Source organism: Ylistrum balloti, unplaced genomic scaffold, assembly GCF_031769215.1.
Source record: "Ylistrum balloti isolate Yb309-2 unplaced genomic scaffold, AGI_CSIRO_Ybal_v1 Utg370498, whole genome shotgun sequence".
Taxonomy (NCBI): Eukaryota; Metazoa; Mollusca; class Bivalvia; order Pectinida; family Pectinidae; genus Ylistrum; species Ylistrum balloti.
Genome location: NW_026782323.1, coordinates 100,001 through 124,513, shown reverse-complemented (window position 1 = coordinate 124,513; position 24,513 = coordinate 100,001). Strand labels below are relative to the sequence as shown.

Genomic DNA, 24,513 nt, shown 5'->3' with positions numbered 1-24,513 from the left:
CCAGTTGTTTGGTAGGTTTACTGTCGCCGCCAGCGGCTTGTTTGGTAGGTTTACTGTCCCGTGAACCGCCAGCGGCTTGTTTGGTAGGTTTACTGTCCCGTGAACCGCCAGTGGCTTGTTTGGTAGGTTTACTGCCCCGTGAACCGCCAGCGGCTTGTTTGGTAGGTTTACTGTCCCGTGAACCGCCAGTGGCTTGTTTGGTAGGTTTACTGCCCCGTGAACCGCCAGCGGCTTGTTTGGTAGGTTTACTGCCCCGTGAACCGTCAGCGGCTTGTTTGGTAGGTTTACTGTCCCGTGAACCGCCAGTTGCTTGTTTGGTAGGTTTACTGCCCCGTGAACCGCCAGTGGCTTGTTTGGTAGGTTTACTGCCCCGTGAACCGCCAGTGGCTTGTTTGGTAGGTTTACTGCCCCGTGAACCGCCAGTGGCTTGTTTGGTAGGTTTACTGCCCTGTGAACCGCCAGTGTCATTTTGACATAGGGTTTCCTTGTAGTAGCTGATGACTTACTCACTGTACAATATATGGAAGGCCCATCGCATGCTGCCATGCAGAGCAATTCGGGTAAAGAATATGAATTTCAATGCTCTACAGACTGCACTTTATCGTGGTCCCCAGCTGCACATAGACATCCCAAATATTCCAAAACACTTAACAAATACAGCAAGCACAACTGATCCTATGTTGAATTTATACATTAATTTACAAGTACATTGTAGATCTCTTTCTAAGTGAATAGTTCTCAGGAGTGTAATGAAAACTTGGAATGGATTGATGAAATTCTAGCCTATCACCATGTCAAGGTGGACTAACAATCACATGAAAAAGAAATTATTCTGTAGTTTTGAAAATAAACAAAACCACCTAGTTGCCTTATTGACTACAATACATTATTACCATCTGGTGTATTTTTTTTTGTCTATAATCTATTAACCATCTCGTCACACTATTTTCGACCTTAATGTTGACAAAGGATTACTACAGCGAAAAAAGTAGGTTGATTCCTTAACATCTCATATACTACCTACGTCAGTTCTAGTACACTTAACAGTGGTCATTTGTCTAATGAAGGTTCACTGAAACATCACACTTTAATCTTCAAGTGGTTGTGTTATAAGATGAAGGTGACCGTCTAGTCACTGAAACATCACACTCTAATCTTCTACTGGTTGTGTTATAAGATGAAGGTGACCGTCTAGTCACTGAAACATCACACTCTAATCTTCTACTGGTTGTGTTATAAGATGAAGGTGACTGTGTAGTCACTGAAACGTCATGCTCTAATCTTCTACTGGTTGTGTTATAAGATGAAGGTGACCGTCTAGTCACTGAAACACCACACTCTAATCTTCTACTGGTTGTGTTATAAGATGAAGGTGACCGTCTAGTCACTGAAACATCACACTCTAATCTTCTACTGGTTGTGTTATAAGATGAAGGTGACCGTCTAGTCACTGAAACATCACACTCTAATCTTCTACTGGTTGTGTTATATGAACTTCTATTATATTGATATTACCAACCTGAAGAGAATGTTCCAAAACAATTAAATTACGATATGTATGTTGTATAAAATACTTACCCAAGTTCTGTATCGTCGTAAGTCTCATTGTACTGGTCATGTTGAAAACGGCATACATGGCGTAGTAGCCAACAACATATTGTTGTATCCTGTTGTAGAATCGGTGAGGGTCTGCATCAGGGTTTCCCTCACAAAAGTTATCATAAACAGACCTCTTCACAACTTTGTTCAAAGTGAAAATATCCTTATACATCAAGTTCAGAAAGAACTTGAATTTGTCTGCAGAATATTTCACTGATATTTTTTCTTTATAGTCATTTTCAAATTTCTGACGGAAAGTAGTCCAAGGGACTTCAGACTTGTCTCTGAAATTGCGATCCCAGAAGTCATAACGGAGTTGTCTGCCCCTTGCACTTCGTACGGATCGTGTGGTTGCTGCAGTAGTGGGTCTTGTGTTTTCTACCTCCTCGTCTGAAGAGCTATCAGAACTACTTTCCTGATCTGACTCATTGCCATTGTTGCTGTCGAAATTGATATTTACATTCATTCCATGGAATTGCAGCACTCCTGTATCCAAGATAAAAACAACATGATACCAAACCTCATTTGAAAAGGCACTGTACATCTACAGTGCATGTAGTTGTCTATTAGCAATGTGTTAGTTAGAAAACTAAAATAGCCCTATAGACTAACCCCTCACCAGTTCTACCTTGGTGGACAGAAGTCATCCTTCTTATCAATGACAGCATAAACAACATAGATAGAATTGATGAGTTTATCTTAAACCAGATGTTTTGAATATTGCTTTTAAGAATTGTAAAACACTTGCATGATCTGCAAATTCAGCAGGTGTCTGTTTCCACTGCACAAGACTGGATATGTAGGCCATATCTACACTAGCTCAGATGTTTGAGTTTTATCAGTAAAATAAAAATTAAAAAACCAGGACCAAATCTCCATCCACGATCTCTAATAGAGGTCAGGTCCTGTTTTTTTTTTATTTGGAACCTCCATTCACGATCTCTAATAGAGATCCGGTCCTGTTCTTTTTTTATTTGGAACCTCCATTCACGATCTCGAACAGAGATCCGGTCCTGTTTTTTTCATTTGGAACCTCCATTCACGATCTCTAATAGAGGTCAGGTCCTGTTTTTTTTATTTGGAATCTCCATTCACAATCTCTGATAGAGACCAGGTCCTGTTTTTTTTTTAATTTGGAACCTCCATTCACGATCTCTACTAGAGACCATGTCCTGGTTTTTTTTATTTGGAACCTCCATTCACGATCTCTACTACAGACCATGTCCTGTTTTTTTTTGTTTTTTTTTTTATTATTATTTGGAACCTCCATTCACGATCTCTAATAGAGGTCAGATCCTGTTTTTTTTTTAATTGGAACCTCCATTCACAATCTCTAATAGAGATCCGGTCCTGTTTTTTTATTATTTGGAACCTCCATTCACGATCTCTAATAGAGGTCAGGTCCTGTTTTTTTTTAATTGGAACCTCCATTCACAATCTCTAATAGAGATCCGGTCCTGTTTTTTTTTTATTTGGAACCTCCATTCACGATCTCGAATAGAGGTCAGGTCCTGTTTTTTTTTTATTTGGAACCTCCATTCACGATCTCTAATAGAGATCCGGTCCTGTTTTTTTATTATTTGGAACCTCCATTCACGATCTCTAATAGAGGTCAGGTCCTGTTTTTTTTTAATTGGAACCTCCATTCACAATCTCTAATAGAGATCCGGTCCTGTTTTTTTTATTTGGAACCTCCATTCACGATCTCTAATAGAGGTCAGGTCCTTTTTTTTAATTTGGAACCTCCATTCACGATCTCTAATAGAGGTCAGGTCCTGTTTTTTTTTATTTGGAATCTCCATTCACAATCTCTAATAGAGACCAGGTCCTGTTTTTTTTATTTGGAACCTCCATTCACGATCTCTAATAGAGGTCAGGTCCTGTTTTTTTTTATTTGGAACCTCCATTCACGATCTCTACTAGAGACCATGTCCTGGTTTTTTTTTATTATTATTTGGAACCTCCATTCACGATCTCTAATAGAGATCCGGACCTGTTTTTTTTATTTGGAACCTCCATTCACGATCTCTAATAGAGACCAGGTCCTGTTTTTTTTATTTGGACCCTCCATTCACGATCTCTTCTAGAGACCATGTCCTGGTTTTTTTTTTTATTATTATTTGGAACCTCCATTCACGATCTCTAATAGAGATCCGGACCTGTTTTTTTTATTTGGAACCTCCATTCACGATCTCTACTACAGACCATGTCCTGTTTTTTTTGTTTTTTTTTATTATTATTATTATTTGGAACCTCCATTCACGATCTCTAATAGAGGTCAGGTCCTGTTTTTTTTTTTTTTTTTTAATTGGAACCTCCATTCACAATCTCTAATAGAGATCCGGTCCTATTTTTTTTTTTTGAACCTCCATTCACAATCTCTAATAGAGATCCGGTCCTGTTTTTTTTTTTATTTGGAACCTCCATTCACGATCTCTAACAGAGATCCGGTCCTGTTTTTTGTATTTGGAACCTCCATTCACGCTAATGGTGATTGAGTTCTGGTACTTTTTTTACTTATTTTACCTATAAAGCTCAAACAACTGTGTCTACAAAGTCAACGAAGAAAACCAGAACATCACTGTTTCCATGGTAACTGTATTGTTGCAATGCATATAATCTTTCCTGCCCTTGTGTTACCTGTCTCCTCGGCTGTCGTGTCCTGCGGTTGCTCCTCCTGATCAAAAGACTCCCTCATGGAGGCCAACAGAGCAGGCATATTCATCTCCCACATCTCCTCTTTGAAGAAAAATGTCCAGTTTATCTTTGCCAACATCAGTTTTCTGTTGCCAGGATATAACCAGATATAACTTTAGATAAACAACAGGCTAATAAAAAAAATATCTCTATTTAACATAAACTTTATTTTACTACAACTTTGAGCTAGCCATCAGAAATAGGAATCAGTTTTTGTTGGCTGACATTGAATCACGTGAGGGGTACGAGGAAAACCCAAGTGGTCAAATAGGTAACCCTAGACCAATACACTCTGTCTCTAAAATGATAATTTGATGTCAATATTTACATATTACCATATGAGTCAATAAAATTGTAAATATTGATAACAGAATAATAAATGTATATTGACATCAAATGATCATTTTAGAGACAGAGGTGTTGGATCTAAGGTCACCCCTGATCTTTCCACGTCCATGCAGGAAGTGTGGGAAAAAAGGGCCAGAGGCAATAACTAATGTGCTGCATGTTCACCTATAAGATGCCAGACTGAATCTGTATTATCTGTCACAAATTATAAACCGCGGACAAAATGACATCGATATATGGAATCAATTTTACAAAATGCTTTAAAAGCTTCTCTGTTTTATTAAGTACATTACAGTAAGTACTTAATGTAAGATGCTATAAGATAAATAAGCAAACAAATAAATCAATGAATAAAAAATAAACAAATATATAAATAATTGAAAATAAATAAGTAAACAAATTTATAAATAAACTAATCAATCAAAATAAATAAATAAATAAGGGTAAACAAAATCCTACATAAACATAATAGATACATACATGCCTCCATCCAGATGAGGATTAATGTCCCGAAATCTGCTGAGACCAATCGGGAATATGTTGGAATTGGAGATATATGCAAGAGCTAGTTCATCCTGACAGTGAGAGTCCCTGATTGTAGCTTCACCAATCACCATGGCAAACACCTATACACAAATATCACCTCATCAACTTCCTTCTTGACATATTTACTAAATGTACCTTTGAATCTGGAAATGATCAGCTTCAAATCAATATTGACAATATTAATGTTAAACATCTATATAATAATTTTGATTGATTTTTTGGGGGATTGACTAAAAATCTATTTGATAAGAGTAGATTACCTTACTGAAAGTATTCTCACTTTTTCTTAAACTTATCATAACTTTATGAGAAAAGTTTTTCTTCCTAAATGAGTTATCTACCTTATAATTAATTGAGACTAGTCTCCCCTTATAAATCAAATATCTACCTTATAATTAATTGAGACTAGTCTCCCCTTATAAATCAAATATCTACCTTATAATTAATTGAGACTAGTCTCCCCTTATAAATCAAATATCTACCTTATAATTAATTGAGACTAGTCTCCCCTTATAAATCAAATATCTACTTTATAATTAATTATGACTAGTCTCCCCTTATAAATCAAAAATCTACTTTATAATTAATTGAGACTAGTCTCCCCTTATAAATCAAATATCTACCTTATAATTAATTGAGACTAGTCTCCCCTTATAAATCAAATATCTACCTTATAATTAATTGAGACTAGTTTCCCCTTATAAATCAAATATCTACCTTATAATTAATTGAGATTAGTCTCCCCTTATAAATCAAATATCTACCTTATAATTAATTGAGTGTAGTCTCCCCTTCTAACTCAGACATTTGCCTTATAAATTATAATTAAGAGTAGTCTCCCCTTTTACATAAATCTGAGTAGTTTCCCTTGGGCTCTTTGTTATTTTTGGGTATAATTTCTGTAATATATAAACATACCTTACAAATGATAATTGCCTCCCCTTTTCGACTTGAACCTACCTTACAACTAAGAATTGCCTCCCCTTTTTTACTCATATTCAGCTTGGGATCTTGGTCTGGATCAGCATACCATACCTTCCATCCCTGCTCTTCAAATTTGGCTAAAAAAAATATCACAAGAGTAAAACAATCACCGATAACAGAGTTAAGGTCAGAAGAATACACATGCGAACATAAAAAGAAAAGAATGAGAAAAAAAAAAAAAAATCACAGGATATGTTGTTATCATATCAAATCTAATGATTTTGTCGAGGTCTGTTTTATTTGCCAGCATCATACATACAAACCAAGTTGCCCACGAAAGAAAATAAGTTTGACATAACAACAGTTACTAGGGTGGGCTTTTCACAACATATTGGTGTATTGCTTGAGGACTATACATACCTTTCAGTTTCTTGACAAAGCTGATGTTGGTTTTATTGTAACTGATCATGACATCACATGTCACTTTGGTTTGAAGGTTTATTGCCATTGTTCCGAGGAATGTCTAAACTGTTATCTGGGTGAAGTCTGTTGTCAGGACTGTCGTGATGACAGTCAGTGTTGTCTTGGATGGCAGCACCACCGATGGCTGTCTCAGGAACTCCGGAACTTGTGGGCTCAATCACTGAAAACAAATTAAGTCTAAACAGGTTTTACATGATCAGAATATGTATCATAATTAGCCTGCAACCAGTTGCAAAGGGAGGTCGAGCAACACATAACTGCTAGCTCAAAGTCCTCGGGTGGGCATATGAAGGGGCAATGAAAAGACAGTACACTTAACTCTATAGAATTATCCACTTGTTGTTTGACATTCTCTTCAACAGTAATATACGTGGGTGGGCTTATTACCAGACCTGGACTTAACGGAGGACAGATATACAGTTATGAATCATTTTAGGAATTTTCATTTTTTTTCGTTTCTTTGTATTTGAGTCCAACTTTAATCTTTAATTTTGATCAAGCAAGTCAAAAGTGACTTTAAGTAAGCAAACCAAAGGTGACTTAAAACAAGCAAACTAAAGGTGACTTAAAACAAGCAAACTAAAGGTGACTTAAAACAAGCAAACCAAAGGTGACTTAAAACAAGCAACTAAAGGTGACTTAAAACAAGCAAACCAAAGATGACTTAAAACAAGCAAACCAAAGGTGACTTAAAACAAGCAACTAAAGGTGACTTAAAACAAGCAACTAAAGGTGATTTACAACAAGCAACTAAAGGTGACTTAAAACAAACAACTAAAGGTGATTTACAACAAGCAAATCAAAGGTGACTTACAACAAGCAACTAAAGGTGACTTACAACAAGCAAACCAAAGGTGATTTAAAACAAGCAACTAAAGGTGACTTACAACAAGCAAACCAAAGGTGACTTAAAACAAGCAACTAAAGGTGACTTAAAACAAGCAAACCAAAGATGACTTAAAACAAGCAAACCAAAGGTGACTTAAAACAAGCAACTAAAGGTGACTTAAAACAAGCAACTAAAGGTGATTTACAACAAGCAACTAAAGGTGACTTAAAACAAACAACTAAAGGTGATTTACAACAAGCAAATCAAAGGTGACTTACAACAAGCAACTAAAGGTGACTTACAACAAGCAAACCAAAGGTGATTTAAAACAAGCAACTAAAGGTGACTTACAACAAGCAAACCAAAGGTGACTTACAACAAGCAACTAAAGGTGACTTAAAACAAGCAACTAAAGGTGACTTACAACAAGCAAATCAAAGGTGATTTAAAACAAGCAACTAAAGGTGACTTACAACAAGCAAACCAAAGGTGACTTAAAACAAGCAACTAAAGGTGACTTAAAACAAGCAACTAAAGGTGACTTACAACAAGCAAATCAAAGGTGATTTAAAACAAGCAACTAAAGGTGACTTACAACAAGCAAATCAAAGGTGATTTAAAACAAGCAACTAAAGGTGACTTACAACAAGCAAACCAAAGGTGACTTAAAACAAGCATATTTCTTTATCATGCAAACAATGGTTACATAATTGCACAGTTAATATGAATGTGCCACTGATTTCCAACACCACACAAAAAATCAGGTGTAATTATCCAAGCTCATCCTAACCTTTCCTAACAAATTGTAAACCTGAATGAAAATCAACAAAGAGTGAATTTTTTCATGATGTCTTTTTTATTAAGCATTTGAATACCAGGTTATCATAGTTATATGTGGACAGTAGTTATCATAGTTATATGTAGACAGTAGTTATCATAGTAGTTATCATAGTTATATATAGACAGTAGTTATCATAGTTATATGTAGACAGTAGTTATCATAGTTATATGTAGACAGTAGTTATCATAGTTATATGTGGACAGTAGTTATCATAGTTATATGTAGACAGTAGTTATCATAGCTATATGTGGACAGTAGTTATCATAGTTATATGTGGACAGTAGTTATCATAGTTATATGTAGACAGTAGTTATCATAGTTATATGTAGACAGTAGTTATCATAGTTATATGTGGACAGTAGTTATCATAGTTATATGTAGACAGTAGTTATCATAGTCATATGTAGACAGTAGTTATCATAGTTATATGTAGACAGTAGTTATCATAGTTATATGTAGACAGTAGTTATCATAGTTATATGTAGACAGTAGTTATCATAGTTATATGTAGACAGTAGTTATCATAGTTATATGTAGACAGTAGTTATCATAGTATATGTATAGTTATCATAGTTATATGTAGACAGTAGTTATCATAGTTATATGTAGACAGTAGTTATCATAGTTATATGTGGACAGTAGTTATCATAGTTATATGTAGACAGTAGTTATCATAGTTATATGTAGACAGTAGTTATCATAGCTATATGTGGACAGTAGTTATCATAGTTATATGTAGACAGTAGTTATCATAGTTATATGTAGACAGTAGTTATCATAGTTATATGTAGACAGTAGTTATCATAGTTATATATAGACAGTAGTTATCATAGTTATATGTAGACAGTAGTTATCATAGTTATATGTAGACAGTAGTTATCATAGTTATATGTAGACAGTAGTTATCATAGTTATATGTAGACAGTAGTTATCATAGTTATATGTAGACAGTAGTTATCATAGTTATATGTGGAGACAGTAGTTATCATAGTTATATGTAGACAGTAGTTATCATAGTTATATGTAGACAGTAGTTATCATAGTCATATGTAGACAGTAGTTATCATAGTTATATGTGGACAGTAGTTATCATAGTTATATGTGGACAGTAGTTATCATAGTTATATGTGGACAGTAGTTATCATAGTTATATGTGGACAGTAGTTATCATAGTTATATGTGGACAGTAGTTATCATAGTTATATGTGGACAGTAGTTATCATAGTTATATGTAGACAGTAGTTATCATAGTTATATGTAGACAGTAGTTATCATAGTTATATGTGGACAGTAGTTATCATAGTTATATGTGGACAGTAGTTATCATAGTCATATGTAGACAGTAGTTATCATAGTTATATGTAGACAGTAGTTATCATAGTTATATGTAGACAGTAGTTATCATAGTTATATGTGGACAGTAGTTATCATAGTTATATGTGGACAGTAGTTATCATAGTTATATGTGGACAGTAGTTATCATAGTTATATGTGGACAGTAGTTATCATAGTTATATGTGGACAGTAGTTATCATAGTTATATGTGGACAGTAGTTATCATAGTAGTCATCATAGTTATATGTGGACAGTAGTTACCATAGTTATATGTGGACAGTAGTTATCATAGTTATATGTAGACAGTAGTTATCATAGTTATATGTGGACAGTAGTTATCATAGTAGTTATCATAGTTATATGTAGACAGTAGTTATCTTGTCATATGTAGACAGTAGTTATCATAGTTATCTGTGGACAGTAGTTATCATAGTAGTTATCATAGTTATATGTGGACAGTAGTTATCATAGTAGTGATCATAGTTATATGTAGACAGTAGTTATCATAGTTATATGTGGACAGTAGTTATCATAGTTATATGTAGACAGTAGGTATCATAGTTATATGTAGACAGTAGGTATCATAGTATATCAGGCCATTCAGAAATTCATACATAGATAACGATGAGGTTTTGTCATGAATTAAAAATGGTTCAACAAAATGGCCGTCTCCAATTTCAAACCTGTCAAAATGTATTTTTTCTGAATTATGTAATAAAAATTACATATAGTGTGTTTACATTTCATAGCAGATTTTATGAAACTCATCTTGAAGTTTTAATCTTTGCTTGCTAAGAAAACTTGCAAAAATGAAAATTTCTAAAAGTTTGATATAATCTCCTGTGAAATGAAAACTCTTTAAGATTCTATCTATAAAGAAGGATGATTAAGAGAGAATGTTAATTATCATTTCTTATCAATTCTAGTTACTTAATCCTGGTGGTAGGATCAGTGTTTGACAGCCATTCGCTATAAAGTTTTATGTGACCCTGGTAAAATACTAGCCGTAATATACCACTCAGTTAGTGAGAACTTCTCTTTAGCTCGACTGGTTGAGCGTCAGACTAGTACACCAGGGGTCCTGGGTTCGATTCCTAGCGGAGGCATTAAAATAAATAATGACCTCTGTCACATTGGCGCCCATGTAGGAACCCAGGAATAATACTTAGCCATGCCCCACCAGCATCGCTGTAACCCCTGGAAACTCGAGGACGAGTTATTTCCTGGAGAGGGAGTATGTAACCCTGGTAAAATACTAGCCGCAATATACCACTCAGCTAGGGAGAACTTCTCTTTAGCTCAATTGGTTGAGCATCAGACTAGTATGTCAAGGGTCCCAGGTTCGATTCCTAGCGGAGAAATTGAGATGAGAAATGACCTCTGTTAAATATCATTATCTGGTAGAGTTTCTTTTTTCTACAATGTGGACCTACCATTGATGAGAATCTTGTGTCCAGTCCCATGTTGTATCCTTCGACCGTACACACTACACATTCCCATCATCTCATATAATTATATTCCTTTCACGTATGAATCACACACGTCAGAATCTATCATTTAAATTTTTTGTATCATTTGTAAAATATCAGAGTACATGATACATCTCTAATCATGTGTCTCATTCCTCCTTGTAGGGGTAACCTGTTAATGACACACAGCAAGAATGATTATTTAATGAATCAAAGAGTTGCAGTATATTGATGAAGGCACTTCCATTTCAATTGATATCGACAATCCTTCACATCAACATTAATCAATACAATACGATAAAAACACATGAGGTGAGCTAGTCGCTTGTTTAGCGACCAATTGTTTCGAGTGTCATTGCTGTGATGTGATACTCAGATTTCTCTGTTTCAGTAGATATCAATTTTCCTCACAAACAATATTGACTGCTAGTCGTCACCTGATCTGTTGATTGTTACGTTTCAATTCAGAAACACATGTTTCAGAAATAGTCAGGATTAGATTATTTTTTTTTATTAATCAATCCGAAAGGCAACTCAGTCGTGACGATTCATAGAGATAAATGTGTAATTACTTCACAACACTCCATACACATTCTTTCTCTCCTACTCCAGAAAGAATAGAATATTGATGGATGAACTAAAGTCATATGTGTTTGTGTGTTTGATGGATGAACTAAAGTCATATGTGTTTGTGTGTTTGACTGGTGACCTACAGTTGTATGTGTTTGTGTGTTTGATGGATGAACTAAAGTCATATGTGTTTGTGTGTTTGACTGGTGACCTACAGTTGTATGTGTTTGTGTGTTTGACTGGTGACCTACAGTTGTATGTGTTTGTGTGTTTGACTGGTGACCTACAGTTGTATGTGTTTGTGTGTTTGACTGGTGACCTACAGTTGTATGTGTTTGTGTGTTTGACTGGTGACCTACAGTTGTATGTGTTTGTGTGTTTGACTGGTGACCTACAGTTGTATGTGTTTGTGTGTTTGACTGGTGACCTACAGTTGTATGTGTTTGTGTGTTTGACTGGTGACCTACAGTTGTATGTGTTTGTGTGTTTGACTGGTGACCTACAGTTGTATGTGTTTGTGTGTTTGACTGGTGACCTACAGTTGTATGTGTTTGTGTGTTTGACTGGTGACCTACAGTTGTATGTGTTTGTGTGTTTGATGGATGAACTAAAGTCATATGTGTTTGTGTGTTTGACTGGTGACCTACAGTTGTATGTGTCTGTGTGTTTGACTGGTGACCTACAGTTGTATGTGTCTGTGTGTTTGACTGGTGACCTACAGTTGTATGTGTTTGTGTGTTTGACTGGTGACCTACAGTTGTATGTGTTTGTGTGTTTGACTGGTGACCTACAGTTGTATGTGTTTGTGTGTTTGACTGGTGACCTACAGTTGTATGTGTTTGTGTGTTTGACTGGTGACCTACAGTTGTATGTGTCTGTGTGTTTGACTGGTGACCTACAGTTGTATGTGTCTGTGTGTTTGACTGGTGACCTACAGTTGTATGTGTCTGTGTGTTTGACTGGTGACCTACAGTTGTATGTGTTTGTGTGTTTGACTGGTGACCTACAGTTGTATGTGTTTGTGTGTTTGACTGGTGACCTACAGTTGTATGTGTTTGTGTGTTTGACTGGTGACCTACAGTTGTATGTGTCTGTGTGTTTGACTGGTGATCTATGTGTTTGTGTGTTTGAGTTGTATGTGTCTGTGTGTTTGACTGGTGACCTACAGTTGTATGTGTCTGTGTGTTTGACTGGTGATCTACAGTTGTATGTGTTTGTGTGTTTGACTGGTGACCTACAGTTGTATGTGTTTGTGTGTTTGACTGGTGACCTACAGTTGTATGTGTTTGTGTGTTTGACTGGTGATCTACAGTTGTATGTGTCTGTGTGTTTGACTGGTGACCTACAGTTGTATGTGTCTGTGTGTTTGACTGGTGACCTACAGTTGTATGTGTCTGTGTGTTTGACTGGTGATCTACAGTTGTATGTGTCTGTGTGTTTGACTGGTGACCTACAGTTGTATGTGTCTGTGTGTTTGACTGGTGACCTACAGTTGTATGTGTCTGTGTGTTTGACTGGTGACCTACAGTTGTATGTGTCTGTGTATTTGACTGGTGACCTACAGTTGTATGTGTCTGTGTATTTGACTGGTGACCTACAGTTGTATGTGTCTGTGTATTTGACTGGTGACCTACAGTTGTATGTGTTTGTGTTTTTTGGTGACCTACAGGTATGATTTGTGTGTTTGACTGGTGAGTTGTATGTGTCTGTGTGTTTGACTTGATACAGTTGATGATTTTAATCTGTGTGTTTGATGTGTATGTGTCTGTGTGTTTTGATAGGAGATTTTAATCGTGGTATGTGTCTGTGTGTTTGTGATAGGAGATTTTAATCGTGGTATGTGTCTGTGTGTTTTGATAGGAGATTTTAATCGTGGTATGTGTCTGTGTATTTTGATAGGAGATTTTAATCGTGGTATGTGTCTGTGTATTTTGATAGGAGATTTTAATCGTGGTATGTGTCTGTGTGTTTTGATAGGAGATTTTAATCGTGGTATGTGTCTGTGTGTTTTGATAGGAGATTTTAATCGTGGTATGTGTCTGTGTGTTTTGATAGGAGATTTTAATCGTGGTATGTGTCTGTGTATTTTGATAGGAGATTTTAATCGTGGTATGTGTCTGTGTGTTTTGATAGGAGATTTTAATCGTGGTATGTGTCTGTGTATTTTGATAGGAGATTTTAATCGTGGTATGTGTCTGTGTGTTTTGATTTTAATCGTGGTATGTGTCTGTGTATTTTGATAGGAGATTTTAATCTTGGTATGTGTCTGTGTGTTTTGATAGGAGATTTTAATCGTGGTATGTGTCTGTGTGTTTTGATAGGAGATTTTAATCGTGGTATGTGTCTGTGTATTTTGATAGGAGATTTTAATCGTGGTATGTGTCTGTGTATTTTGATAGGAGATTTTAATCGTGGTATGTGTCTGTGTATTTTGATAGGAGATTTTAATCGTGGTATGTGTCTGTGTGTTTTGATAGGAGATTTTAATCGTGGTATGTGTCTGTGTGTTTTGATAGGAGATTTTAATCGTGGTATGTGTCTGTGTGTTTTGATAGGAGATTTTAATCGTGGTATGTGTCTGTGTATTTTGATAGGAGATTTTAATCGTGGTATGTGTCTGTGTATTTTGATAGGAGATTTTAATCGTGGTATGTGTCTGTGTGTTTTGATAGGAGATTTTAATCGTGGTATGTGTCTGTGTATTTTGATAGGAGATTTTAATCGTGGTATGTGTCTGTGTATTTGATAGGAGATTTTAATCGTGGTATGTGTCTGTGTATTTTGATAGGAGATTTTAATCGTGGTATGTGTCTGTGTGTTTTGATAGGAGATTTTAATCGTGGTATGTGTCTGTGTATTTTGATAGGAGATTTTAATCGTGGTATGTGTCTGTGTATTTTGATAGGAGATTTTAATCGTGGTATGTGTCTGTGTGTTTGATAGGAGATTTTAATCGTGGTATGTGTCTGTGTATTTTGATAGGAGATTTTAATCGTGGTATGTGTCTGTGTGTTTTGATAGGAGATTTTAATCGTGGTATGTGTCTGTGTGTTTTGATTTTTAATCGTGGTATGTGTCTGTGTGTTTTGAGGAGATTTTAATCGTGGTATGTGTCTGTGTATTTTGATAGGAGATTTTAATCGTGGTATGTGTCTGTGTGTTTTGATAGGAGATTTTAATCGTGGTATGTGTCTGTGTATTTTGATAGGAGATTTTAATCGTGGTATGTGTCTGTGTGTTTTGATTTTAATCGATGTGTCTGTGTGTTTTGAGGAGATTTTAATCGTGGTATGTGTCTGTGTATTTTGATAGGAGATTTTAATCGTGGTATGTGTCTGTGTGTTTGATAGGAGATTTTAATCGTGGTATGTGTCTGTGTATTTTGATAGGAGATTTTAATCGTGGTATGTGTCTGTGTGTTTTGATAGGAGATTTTAATCGTGGTATGTGTCTGTGTGTTTTGATAGGAGATTTTAATCGTGGTATGTGTCTGTGTATTTTGACAGGAGATTTTAATCGTGGTATGTGTCTGTGTGTTTGACAGGAGATTTTAATCGTGGTATGTGTCTGTGTGTTTGATAGGAGATTTTAATCGTGGTATGTGTCTGTGTATTTTGATAGGAGATTTTAATCGTGGTATGTGTCTGTGTATTTTGATAGGAGATTTTAATCGTGGTATGTGTCTGTGTATTTTGACAGGAGATTTTAATCGTGGTATGTGTCTGTGTGTTTGATAGGAGATTTTAATCGTGGTATGTGTCTGTGTATTTTGATAGGAGATTTTAATCGTGGTATGTGTCTGTGTGTTTGATAGGAGATTTTAATCGTGGTATGTGTCTGTGTATTTTGATAGGAGATTTTAATCGTGGTATGTGTCTGTGTATTTTGATAGGAGATTTTAATCGTGGTATGTAATGATATTGAAGGAAAAAGTGTATATGGCTTGGGATTGATCGTGACTTTGGTAGCCATGGATACAAGTGCTCTGTTTACGTAGAAACCAATACATATATTGACCAAAGAAAGTTAAAGCTTGCTTTTCTTTGATGCCATATAATCACAAATTAAAGGCCAAACTAATCAAAAACCCTTGTTTTACGATACATTTTCACTACACTTCATGATTATTCTATTCAATCATGTAAGTCATGTGAAACAACAAAACTTAATATGGCGTCATGTGACACATCAGAAGTGTATATGGCCTCATGTGACACAACAAATGTATAAGGAGTCATGTGACACAAAAGAGTTGGTTATATGATCAGATAACATCACATGATCAACACTGAACAGTCTCAAGAACTCAATATTTTGTTTGGTAGGCCTGATAGTGATAAAGAAACTGGCTGCCTGGCAGTTAGACCTGTGTGTTTAATTTGTTTTATCATCTGTACTAATTATATTATGTAATTAAATTACCAGTAATGTGTATCGACCCTTATCCAATTAGTTAGTGAAATCAAGTGAATACTTACTTAACTGAATTAATGTAAGGAACTTTACCTACATGTTTATACAGTATGCAATGATACAGTGTTTTATGTTGTTGATCAAGATGAAAGCCTGTCTTGAGGAATTATGGGTAAGTACCAGTGTAAAGTCTGTCACGGGTAAAAAGTGTCCTGTGTTAAGACTGTCCAGTGTAAAGTGTCCTGTGTTTAGACTGTCCAGTATAAAGTGTCCTGTGTTGAGACTGTCCAGTATAAAGTGTCCTGTGTTTAGACTGTCCAGTATAAAGTGTCCTGTGTTGAGACTGTCCAGTGTAAAGTGTCCAGTGGTGAGACTGTCAAGTATCAAGTGTCCTGTGTTGAGACTGTCCAGTGTAAAGTGTCCTGTGTTGAGACTGTCCAATATAAAGTGTCCTGTGTTTAGACTGTCCAGTGTAAAGTGTCCTGTGTTAAGACTGTCCAGTATAAAGTGTCCTGTGTTGAGACTGTCCAGTATAAAGTGTCCTGTGTTGGGACTGTCCAGTATAAAGTGTCCTGTGTTGAGACAGTCCAGTGTAAAGTGTCCTGTGTTGAGACTGTCCAGTATAAAGTGTCCTGTGTTGAGACTGTCTAGAGTAAAGTGTTGAGACTGTACAGTATAAAGTGTCCTGTGTTGATACTGTCCAGTATAATGTGTCCTGTGTTGAGACTGTCCAGTATAAAGTGTCCTGTGTTGAGACTGTCCAGTGTAAAGTGTCCTGTGTTGAGACTGTCCAGTATAAAGTGTCCTGTGTTGAGACTATCCAGTATAAAGTGTCCTGTGTTGAGACTGTCCAGTATAAAGTGTCCTGTGTTGATACTGTCCAGTGTAAAGTGTCCTGTGTTGAGACTGTCCAGTGTAAAGTGTCCTGTGTTGAGACTGTCCAGTGTAAAGTGTCCTGTGTTGAGACTGTCCAGTATAAAGTGTCCTGTGTTGAGACTGTCCAGTGTAAAGTGTCCTGTGTTTAGACTGTCCAGTGTAAAGTGTTCTGTGTTGAGACTATCCAGTATAAAGTGTCCTGTGTTAAGACTGTCCAGTATAAAGTGTCCTGTGTTGAGACTGTCAAGTGTAAAGTGTCCTGTGTTTAGACTGTCCAGTGTAAAGTGTTCTGTGTTGAGACTATCCAGTATAAAGTGTCCTGTGTTGAGACTGTCCAGTATAAAGTGTCCTGTGTTGAGACTGTCCAGTATAAAGTGTCCTGTGTTTAGACTGTGTTGTGTTGAGACTGTCCAGTATAAAGTGTCCTGTGTTGAGACTGTCCAGTATAAAGTGTCCTGTGCTGAAACTGTCCAGTGTAAAGTGTCCAGTGTTGAGACTGTCCAGTATAAAGTGTCCTGTGTTGAGACTCTCCAGTATAAAGTGTCCTGTGTTGAGACTGTCCAGTATAAAGTGTCCTGTGTTGAGACTGTCCAGTATAAAGTGTCCTGTGTTGAGACTGTCAAGTATAAAGTGTTGAGACTGTCCAGTATAAAGTGTTGAGACTGTCAAGTATAAAGTGTTGAGACTGTCCAGTATAAAGTGTCCTGTGTTGAGACTGTCCAGTATAAAGTGTCCTGTGTTGAGACTGTACAGTATAAAGTGTCCTGTGTTGAGACTGTCCAGTGTAAAGTGTCCTGTGTTAAGACTGTTCATTATAAAGTGTACTGTGTTGAGACTGCCCATTGTAAAGTGTCCTGTGTTGAGACTGTCCAGTATAAAGTGTCCTGTGTTGAGACTGTCCAGTATAAAGTGTCCTGTGTTGAGACTGTCCAGTGTAAAGTGTCCTGTGTTGAGACTGTCCAGTATAAAGTGTCCTGTGTTTTCACTGTCCACTATAAATTTGTCCTGTGTTGAGACTGTCCAGTATAAAGTGTCCTGTGTTTTCACTGTCCACTATAAATTTGTCCTGTGTTCAGACTGTCCAGTATAAAGTATCCTGTGTTGAGACTGTCCAGTATAAAGTGTCCTGTGTTGAGACTGTCCATTGTAAAGTATCCTGTGTTGAGACTGTCCAGTGTAAAGTGTCCTGTGTTGAGACTGTCCAGTATAAAGTGTCCTGTGTTGATACTGTCCAGTATAAAGTGTCCTGTGTTTTGACTGTCCACTATCAATTTGTCCTGTGTTCAGACTGTCCAGTATAAAGTGTCCTGTGTTCAGACTGTCCAGTATAAAGTGTCCTGTGTTGGGACTGTCCAGTGTAAAGTGTCCTGTGTTAAGACTGTAAAGTATAAAGTGTCCTGTGTTTTGACTGTCCACTATCAATTTGTCCTGTGTTCATACTGTCCAGTATAAAGTGTCCTGTGTTGAGACTGTCCAGTATAAAGTGTCCTGCGTTGAGACTGTCCAGTGTAAAGTGTCCGGTGTTGAGACTGCCCATTGTAAAGTGTCATGTGTTGAGACTGTACAGTATAAAGTGTCCTGTGTTCAAACTGTCCAGTATAAAGTGTCCTGTGTTCAGACTGTCCAGTATTAAGTGTCCTGTGTTGAGACTGTCCATTGTAAAGTGTCCTGTGTTGAGACTGTCCAGTATAAAGTGTCCTGTGTTGAGACTGTCCAGTGTAAAGTGTCCTGTGTTGAGACTGCCCATTGTAAAGTGTCATGTGTTGAGACTATCCAGTATAAAGTGTCCTGTGTTCAGACTGTCCAGTATAAAGTGTCCTGTGTTCAGACTGTCCAGTGTAAAGTGTCCTGTGTTGATACTGTCCATTGTAAAGTGTCCTGTGTTGAGACTGTCCAGTATAAAGTGTCCTGTGTTGAGACTGTCCAGTATAAAGTGTCCTGTGTTGAGACTGTCCAGTATAAAGTGTCCTGTGTTGAGACTGTCCAGTATAAAGTGTCCTGTGTTGAGACTGTCAAGTATAAAGTGTTGAGACTGTCCAGCATAAAGTGTCCTGTGTTGAGTCTGTCCAGTGTAATATGTCCTGTGTTTAGACTGTCCAGTGTAAAGTGTCCTGTGTTGAGACTGCCCATTGTAAAGTGTCATGTGTTGAGACTATCCAGTATAAAGTGTCCTGTGTTCAGACTGTCCAGTATAAAGTGTCCTGTGTTGAGACTGTCCAGTATAAAGTGTCCTGTGTTGGGACTGTCCAGTGTAAAGTGTCCTGTGTTGATACTGTCCAGTGTAATGTGTCCTGTGTTGAGACTATCCAGTATAAAGTGTCCTGTGTTGAGACTGTCCAGTATAAAGTGTCCTGTGTTGAGACTGTCCAGTATAAAGTGTCCTGTGTTGAGACTGTCCAGTATAAAGTGTCCTGTGTTGAGTCTGTCCAGTATCAAGTGTCGTGTGTTTAGACTGGACAGTATCAAGTGTCCTGTGTTGAGACTGTCCAGTGTAAAGTGTCCAGTGTTGAGACTGTCCAGTATAAAGTGTCCTGTGTTGAGTCTGTCCTGTGTAAAGTTTCCTGTGTTGATACTGTCCAGTATAATGTGTCATGTGTTTAGACTGTCCAGTATAAAGTGTCCTGTGTTGAGACTGTCCAGTATAACTGTCCAGTATAATGTGTCCTGTGTTGAGAGTATAAAGTGTCCTGTGTTGAGTGTCCTGTGTTCCTGTGTTTAGACTGTCCAGTGTAAAGTGTTCTGTGTTGAGACTATCCAGTATAAAGTGTCCTGTGTTGAGACTGTCCAGTATAAAGTGTCCTGTGTTGATACTGTCCAGTGTAAAGTGTCCTGTGTTGAGACTGTCCAGTATAAAGTGTCCTGTGTTGAGACTGTCCAGTGTAAAGTGTTATGGTACTTATTCGTCCAAATGATAAATTCAAATTGAGGCTGTCCAAGGTAAGGTGTTCTGTATTGAGGCTGTCTAGTGTCAAATGTGTTGAGGCTGTCCTGTGTGAAATGTTGGTTGTTGAGGCTGTCCTGTGTGAAATGTTTGGTGTTATGTTGGTTGTTGAGGCTGTCCTGTGTGAAATGTTTGGTGTTATGTTGGTTGTTGAGGCTTTGACGAGTAAAATGTTTGATGTTATGTTGGTTGTTGAGGCTTTGACGAGTAAAATGTTTGATGTTATGTTGGTTGTTGAGGCTGTCCTGTGTGAAATGTTTGGTGTTATGTTGGTTGTTGAGGCTTTGACGAGTAAAATGTTTGATGTTATGTTGGTTGTTGAGGCTTTGACGAGTAAAATGTTTGATGTTATGTTGGTTGTTGAGGCTTTGACGAGTAAAATGTTTGATGTTATGTTGGTTGTTGAGGCTGTCCTGTGTGAAATGTTTGGTGTTATGTTGGTTGTTGAGGCTTTGACGAGTAAAATGTTTGATGTTATGTTGGTTGTTGAGGCTGTCCTGTGTGAAATGTTTGGTGTTATGTTGGTTATTGAGGCTTTGACGAGTAAAATGTTTGATGTTATGTTGGTTGTTGAGGCTTTGACGAGTAAAATGTTTGATGTTATGTTGGTTGTTGAGGCTTTGACGAGTAAAATGTTTGATGTTATGTTGGTTGTTGAGGCTTTGACAAGTAAAATGTTCGATGTTATGTTCAGTGTTGAGGCTGTCCTGTGTAAAATGTTCTGTGTTGAGGCTGTCCATTGTAAAATGTTCGGTGTTGAAGCTGTCTAGGGTAAAGTGAAAAGATCAGTGTGACGAGACTACCCAGGATAAAAGTAGCATGTGACGAGACTATCAAGGATAAAGTAGCATGTGATGAGACTATCCAGGATAAAATAACATGTGATGAGACTACCCAGGATAAAATAACATGTGACGAGACTAACCTGGATAAAGTAGCATGTGACAAGACTACCCAGGATAAAGTAGCATGTGACGAGACTATCCAGGATAAAGTAGCATGTGATGAGACTATCCAGGATAAAGTAGCATGTGACGAGACTACCCAGGATAAAGTAGCATGTGACATGACTACCCAGGATAAAGTAGCATGTGATGAGACTATCCAGGATAAAGTAGCATGTGACGAGACAAACCAGGATAAAGTAGCATGTGATGAGACAACCCAGGTGACGAAACTAACCAGGATAAAGTAGCATGTGATGAGACTATCCAGGATAAAGTAGCATGTGATGAGACTATCCAGGATAAAGTAGCATGTGACGAGACTACCAAGGATAAAGTAGCATGTGACGAGACAACCCAGGATAAAGTAGCATGTGACGAGACTATCCAGGATAAAGTAGCATGTGATGAGACTATCCAGGATAAAGTAGCATGTGACATGACTACCCAGGATAAAGTAGCATGTGACGAGACTATCCAGGATAAAGTAGCATGTGATGAGACTATCCAGGATAAAGTAGCATGTGACATGACTACCCAGGATAAAGTAGCATGTGATGAGACTAACCAGGATAAAGTAGCATGTGACGAGACTACCCAGGATAAAGTAGCATGTGACGAGACTATCCAGGATAAAATAACATGTGACGAGACTACCCAGGATAAAATAGCATGTGATGAGACTAACCTGGATAAAGTAGCATGTGACGAGACTGTCCAGGATAAAGTAGCATGTGACGAGACTACCCAGGATAAAGTAGCATGTGACAAGTTCTTTTAAAAATTATGTTATCTGTACACATTGTTAAGCTTATAGGTGTGTGCAACTGTCATGATCCAACCCATTTCCAGCACAAGTTTAGATTACATTGTATCTAGGAGTTTACTGAACAAACCGAAAAAGCTCAAAAATTACACCTAAATTGTTGTGTGTCCTTGACAAGTAGGTGGCTCTGCATAAATCCTACACACTGTATGTAGCCCCATACTATTGTGTTACATGTTATACCTGTACATGTAACCCTGTGTGACACCAAGCACTGTGTTACATGTATTTGTCTATGCTTTGTTTCTCAAATGTCTGTGGGTGCACCATTGACTGAACACTGCACAACTGACCAATCGACAGGCGACTACACTGTACGGACACTTCACATGTATTTCCCGCCACCTTAGCACTTCATAAATACAAGAAGTGGGCCCCTTGGTCATGGGTCTTCGCATTACTATTGTCGTCTGGAGACGTCAGTCATGTTCTTTTCTCATATATTATACCTACTGCTAAGTAGGTATACTTGTGAAGCTTGGTATCGATAGAGTTGATGAGCAAAAGGACAGTCGTTCCTGGTATGTAATTATGTATATTTGAAATTATTATCTATATATAATTACGTATCTAATGATAATAATAAATTTATTCGGGATAAATATGTACAGATTTGTATACAAAAGATATCAAGATACGGCACATGTTATACATAATCAGGAATAATTGTTAGCTATATCTTTAATGTATCAGCTAGTTATAATTATTAATAAAGACAAAAGTATATATATCCTAGGATTTCCCAAAAACGTGTTAAATGCTTATTTCCATTGGGGTCCTTAAAATGGATTTACAAATGGATTTCCATCAATAATATACATAATAACTATCATGTTTCTCTTGCATTTTGTTTTGAAAGTGACATTTCACTTGGGTTTTGAACTTAAGCTTGTGTGATGTACTTTTAATATAATCTGGAAGAGAATTCCATTCTTTTGCGCCTGTAAAGTAGAATGTTGTAGATTCTTTACCTTGTTCTGATGGGAGACTGAAATTATATGCTGAGAATCGATTATTTTGTAGACATGGATTCTTGTTAAAGGAATTATACATATAGTTTGGAGCCTTTTCATGGAAAACATTAAACATACATGTATGATTCAGTCTGATTTGACTGACCCTATAATTAATGTCTAACATGTTTGTATGCTAAAAATCACTGCATCTTATATTGTGCCTATTTTGAACATTCAAAATCTTTCTTCGCTTGATAGCAAATTGTTAATGTCTATACCAAGATATTTTATACACTTCATAGCTTCAATATCACGATTATTGCACAATATTTTAAAATTCATATTTGTAGCTTTATCCAATTTCCTTTTAGGGCCAAAAATAATACTTTCGGTTTTACCTAAATGTAGAGAAAGCTTGTTATCCACTAACCATTCTTGACAGGACTCTAACACCAAAGACATTTTTTGCGATATTACTGCTGGGTTTAGATGGGAAAAAAGTTTAGCAGAATTGTCTGCATACAACATCAACATGCAGTTAGAATCAATGCAGACTTGCATATTATTGACATGTATCAAGAACAGAAGAGGACCTAACAAACTTCCCTGAGGTACCCCACATTTTATGTTACATGACTCGGATGATACATACTTCATTAATATTTACAATTTGTTTCTGTCCCAAGAGATAGCATCTAAACCATTTTAGTTATTCCACTCCAAGAACAGAGAGCTTATCACATAAAATATTGTGGTCAACTGTATCAAAGGCTTTATGCAAGTCGAGCAATACCATACCTGTAAACAAACCTTTGGAAAACTGAGATTTGTTAAGGTCTAACATATGTATTAAACATGTGTCAGTAGAATATTTGCTTCTGAAAGCGGACTGAAGTTCATAAAGTAAATTATTTCTTACCAAGAAAGTTTCTAATTGGCTATACACAGCGCGTTCAAGGATTTTTGATACTAAACTTAGAATACTAACAGGTCTGTAGTTTTCGGCATTAAGTCTATCTTTTTTTTTTTAAAAGTGGTTTAACTTTGGCTATTTTTAATTCATCTGGAATAATACCCTCTGAAATTGACACATTAATAAGTGAGGTGAATTTTAATAATTGGGGCAGCGTCTCTGAGAAATCTAGCAGGCAAACAATTAAGATTTAGATGTATTCAATTTACACAGCTCTTTATAAACAAAGTTTTCATCCACATGTTTTAAATTAAATTTGTAACAACTTTTCGATCTATAGAAGTTTTTTACTGTATCTGACGAAGCAACATATTTTCCATATCCTTGGGCAGCGACGTAGATCTACGTCCCTGCTACTCCTATACCTATAAGAGGTCTTAGTCCGCCTGATTACATTGGCGGATCTGCGACGCCAGTCAAAAGTATCTCGCCGTGTAAACCTCTAACATTGTTGGAGTACGTCCCTGCTTGGGGCAACTTCTTAACTATCGCTACCGTTTGGAAATTACACGTTAATTGTTGTGTCGCGCTGACAAAAAGGTGGCTCTATAAAAACTGTAAAAAAAAGATTTTAAAAGATTAAGTCCATACCTGCTTTTGCTGGACTTCTTCAAAACGTTGGAAATTTCGAAATATGATCCATCATATCCATGGTAAACAACTCTACTCGGAATATTTGATTTTACTAAACACATCCAAGGTATTCCGAAATACTTTTGACAGCTAAAGAGAGACAACTCCAAGAGTTATACACTAATTACACAGAACAGGCTGGCAATATTGAATAGTAGCAACGCTAAATAAGAAAACAATATGAAGTAGGCACTGCCTAAAAACGAGCGCAAGTTGGTCAAGAAAGTGCACATTTTGAACAGCCTGATCCATGTTTGCACTGAAGCGAGGTTTTTTTTTTTTTTTTAAATTTGTTGTATATTTCGCAAGA

General features: G+C 36.8%; 1 protein-coding gene across 2 annotated transcripts in view; it reads right to left on the bottom strand.

Moving 5' to 3' along the window:
- The window catches only part of LOC132555490 (uncharacterized), a 30,008-nt gene extending 5,786 nt beyond the window's left edge, over positions 1-24,222 (bottom strand). For both annotated transcript variants that reach the window (XM_060219839.1, XM_060219840.1), the window contains exons 1-6: positions 24,162-24,222; positions 6,535-6,757; positions 6,151-6,251; positions 5,125-5,270; positions 4,240-4,382; positions 1,579-2,085 (exon numbers count right to left, since the gene is read on the bottom strand). In XM_060219839.1, coding sequence (XP_060075822.1) covers positions 1,579-2,085; positions 4,240-4,382; positions 5,125-5,270; positions 6,151-6,251; positions 6,535-6,622 — 985 coding nt within the window. In that variant the 5' untranslated portion in view covers positions 6,623-6,757; positions 24,162-24,222. The remainder of the gene's footprint in view (positions 1-1,578; positions 2,086-4,239; positions 4,383-5,124; positions 5,271-6,150; positions 6,252-6,534; positions 6,758-24,161) is intronic.
- Positions 24,223-24,513: the final 291 nt, after the last annotated feature.